The 9,987-nt window shown below is 31.5% G+C and overlaps 1 protein-coding gene across 1 annotated transcript; it reads right to left on the minus strand.

The window, feature by feature from the left end:
* Positions 1–1,784: 1,784 nt before the first annotated feature.
* On the minus strand, positions 1,785–7,386 carry MAPR4 (membrane-associated progesterone binding protein 4). Its single transcript, XM_018115545.2, has 8 exons — positions 7,206–7,386; positions 7,005–7,081; positions 6,832–6,903; positions 5,914–5,951; positions 4,884–4,927; positions 4,355–4,401; positions 3,177–3,351; positions 1,785–2,179 (listed from the first exon to the last, which is right to left on the minus strand). Exons 1-8 carry the CDS (start codon positions 7,296–7,298, stop codon positions 2,012–2,014), a joined length of 714 nt encoding a protein of 237 aa, XP_017971034.2. The 5' UTR covers positions 7,299–7,386; the 3' UTR covers positions 1,785–2,011.
* Positions 7,387–9,987: the final 2,601 nt, after the last annotated feature.

The following is a 9,987-nucleotide window of genomic DNA, read 5'->3' on the forward strand; positions in this document are numbered from 1 at the left end:
TTCCCCCCCGAAAGCGCGGCTGTACTTCTGAGGATAACAGACCGTGACGTCATCACGTGAAGCCAATTGGATTCTTTTGCGACAAATTACTCTCGAGTGTAGTGGAATGCAAGAAAATTAACCGCCGGATGTTTGACCGAACTTCACAAGTACCGTTTGGTGCAATGCAAGGTACGTGTAATGAAATATTTATTGTGAAGACGAAAATACCCTTTTTGCTATTGATTTTAACACACTAAAGAAATCAAAATTACATTGAGATTAAACATGTACGTCATTTTATAATAAAAAATAAAAAAATATACATAAAATTTTAATAATCATTCTGAACTTTTAATATTTAAATCACGTAATTGTTTCACGCATCTTGTACATAATAGCTAAATTAAACATATATTTAATTAAAATACTATATACATCATATTATAGGAATATGCATCTTATCAAGATTAAAACATCCAAAAGAATTTCACACATTTTTTACATCATTGCTAATGACAAGCATATTTTATTATAATAATATGTATATCTTTTTATAATAATATACAGACAATAAATGTTAAAATATCTATGAAATTATCTTGTATATCATAAATAAGGATAAAATATTTAAATATTTTTAAATTTTGATCAAAACTATATAAAAATCTATTAATTTTTAAAATAGACACTTTATTTTTAAAAATATTTTCGCTAGACACATAAGTCTATTGTTACTTAATTGTTAATATTTTTATTAATTTGATGATATGATAATATTTTTAAAATTATTTATTAATTTTAAAAAATATCATTAAATAAATTATAATTTTTATTTTAAAAAAATTCAGCCACCTGCGGTCAGAGATCGAGCTCCTCAGGGGAGCACAATCAATCGGGCCTCCCTAAGGGAGCACTAGATCCGGTGCTCCCTTGAGAGCTCCAGTGCTCTTTTGGGGAGCCTGATTTAAGGCTTCCTTGGAGAGCCCGATCAAGGCTTATAAGGGAGCACTGATTTAGTGCCCTCCAGAGGAGCGTAGAGTGGAGATGCGTGATCGATCAGTGCAAAGGGACATCGTCTGTCAGCCTGAGAGAAAGAAAACAATGAAAAAAAAAATTCATATTTAACATTAACGTTGAAGACGAAGTGTATATTTTGATAATTAATAGATTTTCGTATAATTTTTATTAAAATTTAAAAATATATGATATTTTACCCTGTAATTAAATGATATGTACATTTTATTATGATATTATATACATCTTATCATAATAACATGTACATAAGTTTATAGTAATTTATATATATATATACAAAATTGTACATAACAATTATATAACATGTATGTTCTACAATAATCATTTAATTATATCAATGTGTACAATACATTATAAAGACTTGTACTTATTTTTCTTGAAGGGTTTTCTCGCTAATTTGATTTATTTTTTACACCCTAAAAAGGTACCCATTAAACTTATTTGTCATAATTTCCCTGGCCTACCCATTATTTTTCTTTGTTCTGCTTCCAATTGTTGGCGAAATTTTAATGTTTTGTTCAATTAATACATAGATTAAAAAAATAGTTATTATTGGTATTTAGTTATCAATTTTTCTTATTTGATTGAGATTGATATGATGAAATCTTCAATTAATCAAGATAAGCCATTTTTTCTTCATTTTTTAAGAATTTTCTAAAGATCAGTTAATATGTACATTTAGTTGATGTTTTTACTATTTGTTTTTTTATTTATTTTTAATTGTTTACATTTTACTTTTGATTTATTTTTCACAAAACATAAACAAATAATCACAATATCAACCAAGAATAAATTTCACAACTGCACTTGGGTACGAGACATCTATGTTATCACTATCTCTGATTTTAGCCTAACTTACCAAACTGTATCCACTATGGATTGGTGAAATGGAGCAAGCAGTAAACATGGGTATACTTCCCTGTTCTGCAATCTATCTTGGAACTGTTCATCAGATCTTCCAAAACTTAAATATACAAGTGAATTCTATTATTGTTTATACTCGGCATCTCTTGGCAAGATAATCACATCCGTTATACACCTCCAGCCCTGGCTGCCCAAGTTGACTTTCGTTAAAGCAGGCACATCTCTTGCTCATCTTTCCCGTCAGAGCAATTTCTAAAGGTCTCTGGACCAACCTTGGGAAGCCATCATCGCACCAAACCTGAACAAGATAATAAGCAGAGATAGAGCAGGGTGACAATTAGTGATGCCTGTGAAATCACAGTGAGGTGTAGTCATCTCTCATGTTTAATCATTTATGTAACATCTCAAAGACCCACTCCTTATTAGCAAATGCCACTATCAAAACTTTTGTTTGAAAGAAAAGAAAAAGAAATTAAACAAATTTACAGTTACTCATTAGGGGACGGAATAAGGAGGGCAATAATAATTGCATCAAAAAAAAAAAAATCTGAATATGAGGACATATAACACCTCAAGTATTTGGTTCAATTATTGGTGTATGTATTCCTTGCTCAAAAAGGTCATTCGAAATCCCCCTTCCCCCATATATATTAAAAAACAAAAGAGAATATGAAGACATATAAAAGTCTATCATACACATCAAGGTATGTGAATAGATCATCTAGAGTTGTGAAATGAGGCCCCTTACCAGTCTTTATGCTGAAATTTAAAAACTAGGTCAAAGCTTTCTCCCTTGTGTGTGTGTAGGAGCATGAGCAAATGTGCACATAAGTATGCTCTAAACTTTTCTCATTCCATTTCTGGCTGCGCAACAATAGCTTATAATAATGGTACTAATGCCACTGGCCTATCCTCGTACCAAAAGTGATAAGCATCAAGGGTGATTTAGACATTTGTTAGTAGGCTCCATCATCTGCTTACATCTGTCCTATATCTCATCGTAGTTTTAGCTCATTTACTATATTTACGAAACCCAGGAAATCATTACGTGTTTGCAAGGACATGGAAGCCACTGGAGCTTTAGGGGATATTAGCTTGACAGAAGTTAGGAGGTTCTTTTAGCTAAGCTTTGCACTTTACAGATGAAATTCAGCACAAAAATGGCTTTTCTGGAGATAATCTTTTTTTTTTTTTTGTTGGCAGGTAAGAGCAGGGTGCAAATTTCAGCAGTGTTACTTTGCTAAAGTTATATTAGAATATTTCACAGCATATTTTCAAAGCGTGAAAGCGTATACCTCTCCACCATCATCTTGACTCCATCTTGAATTGCAACTGGGTTGTTTAGCTTCCATATTTTTTTGTTTCTCCATAAGTTGTGCTCCTCTAGCAGCCTTTGCTTCTACTCCCTTCAGATATTTTGTGGGATTTCCTTGGCTATCATAGTAGCGACCTACAAGCCTTCCAACAAATCTGCAATAAAAATCAAGAATTAAGCACATTCCAAGGCATTTTGTTATGCTGATGTTGATTGTCAGTATATTCTTCATTTTTAATATTTTAGAAAACAAAAGGCAACCATTAGACCAAAATCACTAACATGGTACAATCGTATATGGAGGGAAAAAGAAAAAAAAGAAAATGAGTCTACACTGAAGTTGTCGAACCAACTAGACTTTTGTCAAAATGGACATAATAAGCTGATTTGCGGAAAGATCAGCACCAAGCAAAATCAAATTGACATAATAATTTCTTGTATCTTCTGAAAATATCAAGATACAATACCATGGTTCAGGTACAGGTAGACATACAGGATAGAGCAAATGAATTTCAGAACTAGACATACTAGGAAACAATAACATGATTCAGTTACTGCTAGAATACTCTGAATTGAAATACTGCGCCCAAAAACCTTAATACAACTCCTTTGACTCTTTTTGGGCAGCATTCACAGTTTACATTGCCCAGAGTCACTCCTAAATTTACACTTTGTTCCCTAAAGCATGCCTCCTTGGTCCTTGCTCTTTATGACCCTAAAAACCACAAAATATTTCATGAACAAATGTACTAATCAAGCATTTCCCCCTCCTCCTCACTGTCACTGTCCTCTCCTACATCGCAGTTCATCTATGATATTATCGAACCTTATGCAAATGACTCACAAAATGTTATTGCAAAACAAATTAATATAACATAGTTCCTAAGATGTTTTATATATTGCTTCTCGTATTGCCAAACATATAGGAAATAAATTCAGTTAAACCTAAAGCCTTTCATTAGATATTGAAAAATGAAGCAGAGAACTCCAGTCTTTTAGTGGTTTTGGCACTCAAACATCCATGGGACACCTGTTTTCTTCCTGATAAGTTTGAAGTAAATTATCAATGTTCTAGAGTCTACGAAGAAATCTGAACCAAAAAAAACAAAAAAGGTCTTCATGTAAAGAATTACTGAACAGTGAGGGAGAAGGACTCACTTGTAGCTTTTGAAGTAGAAGTCCCGCCATCCAACTACACTGTGGACCTACAAACATGAATAACTGAGTGAGAGAAATGAACTTTTAATATTAATAATATGGCATTAGACATGGAATATGTAAAAGAAAAAAAGGGTAAAACCCAAAGTTATTTTTTTTTGTAAATACGTAATTAGTATTATTATTATAAATATGAAAACAAGTAAAAAACTAGCATACTAAACAGTGAAGAAACATGCATTAATATATAAATAAATAAAAAGTGTGACTGCCAGCAAAAAAGCATTTCTAAGAAAAAGAGATAGGATATACCAAGCCCTAAACATCAGACAAAGATGCCTAAAAAAAATTTAAGCACTCTTTTCAATTAAAGTGTAATTTGAGCTAATATGAGGTAAACTTTTCTTTTTTGCTTCTGATTAAAGTTTAAGCTCAACTTTGCTCTTTGAACAGATCAAAGGTAGGCTAAAGGAAAGGTCGCATATATAACAGCATATCCCTGAAAGGGAAGCGCAAATAACATCATTACCTCAGTGCTGGATAAACCTCGCAATGAGTCTGTGAGTCCATCTCCTGTATGAAAAACGAAGAAACAAGAGATAAAATATTAAGAAATCTAACAAAAGGAAAAGAACTATAGTGGCTCTTGGATATGTAATATTTCCTACAAATATATTACTTCCACATACAGAGGCTGACGTTTTGTTAATTTAAGGTACTAAAGGGAGGCACAATGAATGTGCATTCCTTCATTAAGATAGACAGGAGATATCAAAGGCCATCTAAATTTCAGTTTTCAAATGCTCACTGTTGTGTTTGTATTTAACATAATAACCTAAGGTTACACCAAGAAGTGAAGTTCTTTCTATGTGGTAAAATGAAACATTTTTGTCCAGCAAAAAATACTTAACAAGAAATAAAAATAAAAGGTTTATACAACTATAGCATGCACTCAAATGGGCACAATAGCTCATATCCATTGTAGCATTAATAAAGTCATGAATCAGTCCAATTATGGATTCCTTAGAATTTAGTCCTAACTTTTCTTGACATCTTTGTTGTTTGCATCAAGGCTGTTGACTCAAAGGGACTATAATCCTCCCAAATTTTTCATGATCCTAAGTGCAAATGGTGATTAGTACAAGCATTATGAAAACGATCTTCACTATCTTGAAAATCTTCTGAAGGTGGCGATAAAGTTCATCATTGAGGATTTCTCCTGCTCAGTTGAACAATGTCATGTTAGAATGTGAAGCTTACCAACTGGGCAAGCTTGATATGACTTCCTAGCAAGAACATGTGAACACAAACCCCCTCAAATGGGTTTACATTGCATTTCATGGTGAAGCAAGCAATCAAAATAAATGATGCAGTCATTTGACTCAGTCAATGAGAAATCATAATTGGTTCAGAATATCTCATAACTCAGTGTACTAGATCAATTGTCTTCCTTTGCACCATCCTTTGATTCAGTGAGCAGCTTTAAGTCATTTTCTATGAAATATAAAACTCTCAAAGTTATCATCCTGATAAGTAAGAAATAAAATCACAACATTCACCTGTAAAGTTTCCAGAAACAAAAGCACGGGAGGCATCTCTGAATCATCAGGAAGAATACAGCAAAAGAGCTATCAGTTTGCAAGTCCAGAAATATAGTGAAAGCAGATGGAAAAAGATGTAATTGGCCTATGAAGATAGCCCAATAAACTTTAGCCACTGCGAATATATGTCTCAATACTTGAAAATGATTTGGTAACCACATATCAGAAAGTTTGCAACCACAACATCACAAATTATAACAAGTGATAGCAACTAATGTATAAATACAATCAGCAAATAATATGTGCAGACCTGTATCCCGAAAGGATCACACAGTTTAAACCAATTAATTAAATAAGTCAGAATAAAAGGTGTAATTTGCCATCAATGCAAAATATGTCAAGCTTATGTTCCTACTTTAACACAAATTGGCATCAGAACTAGAAGGGGAAGAATGAGGAGAAGGAAAAAGAGAAACAAAGAACTTACTTTCTAGAACGTGTAATGTACATAAGATTCCATCGTGAAACGAAATTAAAGGAAGCAGTAGTCAGGACAGGAAACAGTGCTTTTTTCTTCTTCGATAAACTAAATCTTAATACTCAAAGGCTTATATGGAACCACTCGTACCAAAAACAATTGATCACACATTCAAAAAAGCTTTAATAAACTCTCCACATAAGAACTGGTTAAATAAGGCTTTGATAAAGCTAACCAATTGCATGTAACAAGAAAGCTCCCATGCTACATCAATGCCATTAAAATCCAATATAAATACGAGAAATGTACTATTAGTGATTAAAGGACATAAATCTTTCTGAGAACTAGCAAAGCAAGCTAAAATTTTAACAAAAGCACCAAGCATGTGAATAAATGTAACTTCATTTAAAGAACAATACAGAAACATCCAAGTTAAAAAAGAAAAAGAAAAAGAAAACCTTCCAGCAAAGTGATTGTAACCTCCTCCAGCACCGTAGTGAGATTTTCCTTTTGTTACATCAAACACAGAACTGTCACAAAGTATTTTATCTGGATTAGCATTTATAAACAATATGCAATAATAATTATTATCAATACTATCTAAGCATGAAGAACGAGGCAAAGGGAGTACCCCAAAATTCCTAAGAGTATGGGTAATGATTCATCGGTTCCATTGTAAAATGCCAGTTCTTCAGCAGTGAATAATTTCTGCAAAAGCAGCAGATCAAAACAAGAATTACAAGAAGAAAACATTTCCAGTTTTCACGCACAGAAAGGAAAAAAAAAAAGAAAGGGCAGCCCAAAAGGAGAAAAAAAGGAGGTAAGGGGAGACCTGTCGAGTGTTAAATTTGAGGAGAAAGGCGATGAGGGCCACCAGAACTGCGATTCCAAAGCAAGAGGAGGTTATAAGTTTCTTTGCCGGCATTGCTTTCAGGGCTGAGCTTCGAATTTTTTCAACATCACTGACTCGGTTTCGGTACGCGGGCGGAAGTAAACGGCAGAAAACGATTGTCGTTTACAATCGTTTATGTTCACTTGAGTCCTTTTACTTCAAGTTAGTCAAATTTCAAATTCGGTCCCCTGCTTTAATGAAATGTTCACTTCAGTCCTTCTTCTTGGGTTTGGACTTTGGATACTCAAAATTTCCATATTATAATTTATTTGTTTAATTAAGTCAATTTTGAAAAAAAAAACTATCATTAATATGCTAACATGCCCTCTTTTTTTTAATAAATAAAATATCATCATTTTAATCAATATTTTCAAATTTTATGGACTTCTTCTTTTTATGTTTTGTCTTTATTTGTGCATTTTTTTTTCACATTTTAAAGATGTCTATGGCAAAGGAGGGACTTTAATCTTTGTTGAAATATTTTTGATAATTTTTTGTCTTAAATTGTCATAATTATTATTGATATATATATTTTTTATTTTCAACAATGTTTTTTATTAATTTTCATTGATTTTATTAGTTTTGTAATTATTGAATATATTTTTAAAACTACATAATTTATCAAGTTTAATATAATGTCTTTAATGGTTAGTTTTCTCTCACTTTGTTTTATTATTTTAGAGTCAATCTCATCACTATGTCAATCAAGGCCTAACTTGTTTTTATTACTCTTATTTCTTTTTTTATATTTGTTCTAATGCAACTTTTTATTATTTTTCCAAATACCTTTTCTCGCTTTTATGTCTTCTTCGATTTCCATACATGAATAATAAAGCACAACAATGACATATGTAATCTTTTATTTTCTTAACAATTATTTAGTTTTCACCCACATATGGTGAACTTATCACTAATTAAATATGTGATGGATATAATTAAGTTGGTGTCATGAGTTAAAAAAATTAATTAAATAGATAGAAATATTATAATATTAAAAAAACTAAAATATATATTTAATTTATCATAATAGATAGTGACACGGTATGTTTATATAATCATGTGACGGTCTCACTTTTCATTATGATAAGTTAACATCACGAACATAAAAATGATAAATTTATATTAATTAATAATAATTAATCAATCATTAATTATAAATAGTTTATCTAAAATAGGTTAAATTATGTAATTGGTCCCGATACTTTAAAAAAATGATAGATTTAGTTCCTATATAATAATTTATATAAATCGAGTCATTGTATTTTGTCAATTTGTTAATTTCAGTCATGGACTCTAACACCGTTAAATTTAACTGTTAAGTATGTTGATGTGGCAATTTGACTAAATTGACATAAGACTTAGTGTTGACTTTGTGTTGACATGGCACTTACTGACGTGGTAAAAATGCTTACATGACAAATGCTGACGAGATAAAAATACTTTAACCTTAAATTGAATGAAATTAACAAAAAAATTGAGAACGAACAAACAAGAAAAAAATCCAAGAGGGAGAATCAAGAGAGGGATAGTAGTGTTTGGTTTTGAATGCAGGATTAAAGATAGGGAAAATAATATGTTTTAAGGGTTAATGGGTTTTATTTTTGAAGATTCAACTTATTGTGAATGAATATTTTTCTATTGAAGATTAGTCTGGTAAATAAAAATATTTTGTTCCAATTTCATTTAATTCGTTTCTTTGGGCAAAATATTACATTTTAAGGTTAATAGGTTCTCTTTTTGCAGGAAAAAGATTGAATATTTGAAAGGAGAGGGAGTGAAATAAAGGGGAAAGAATCAAGAGAGGGTCAGATTAAATTTCAACAGGTTAGTCCAAGAAATATGGTGCAATTTGACTTATTCAATATAAAAATTGGTGTTTGTGACCACTTTGGGATCTATTTTGTTTGCCATTGGTATATTTTTATTTAAGGTTTACTATCTTTGGCTCTTGCTTTTGGGCTTTTTTTTTTTTTTTTGACAACTTCTTGTTTTTGGGTTGAAATCCTAATTGTCTATTATTTACTGTTATAAAACTCAATTTGATGCCCAGCAAAGGCAAAACTCAATTTGATGTCAATGCCAATAAAATACAATGACTAATTTTACTGGCAATGCTGCATGATCAAGTTCCCAAAAGCCTTTCAGGCTACCATCTTTCTCGTCGGTTAGCTAGAGAAAAAGAATTTGATGTGAGAAGTTAAGCTGATTCACTCGAGGGATTTCCACTGTAACATTAGATTGTCCCTTTACACTATCCTTGAAAACAGATTAAAGCCATCCACATGCTCCAAAACTAGAACCTTTATGCACTTATCATTTTCCTCCATAACTTACGTTATGTCATATTCACAGTTCTCCAAGTCAGAATATTTAATTTTAGGAGTCTAGTTTCTATACAATGCCCGGACCATTGTTGAATCAAATTAAAAAATAAAACAATAAAATTATGATGGGCAGTAAATTTTATCCATCATCTTATATAGAGTGATAAATTTAAATTTTGTAATGCCTTAAAACCTTTTCAAGATAGGTATCTTTTTTTTTTTGTTAGAAAATCACGCAGGGCCAGCTACTATGTTAAAATTTTATTAATTATGAAATGTAAAGTACAAATGAGGGAGCCCTAAATCGTATCTCCAAGTTACATGAACATAAGAAAGTTTCAGAAAAATACTTTAAAGAGATCCATTTTACGTGTACAAGTAAAACAGATATTCCTACT

The sequence above is a fragment of the Theobroma cacao genome, chromosome 1, assembly GCF_053813885.1.
Source record: "Theobroma cacao isolate CCN51 chromosome 1, ASM5381388v1, whole genome shotgun sequence".
Classification (NCBI taxonomy): Eukaryota; Viridiplantae; Streptophyta; class Magnoliopsida; order Malvales; family Malvaceae; genus Theobroma; species Theobroma cacao.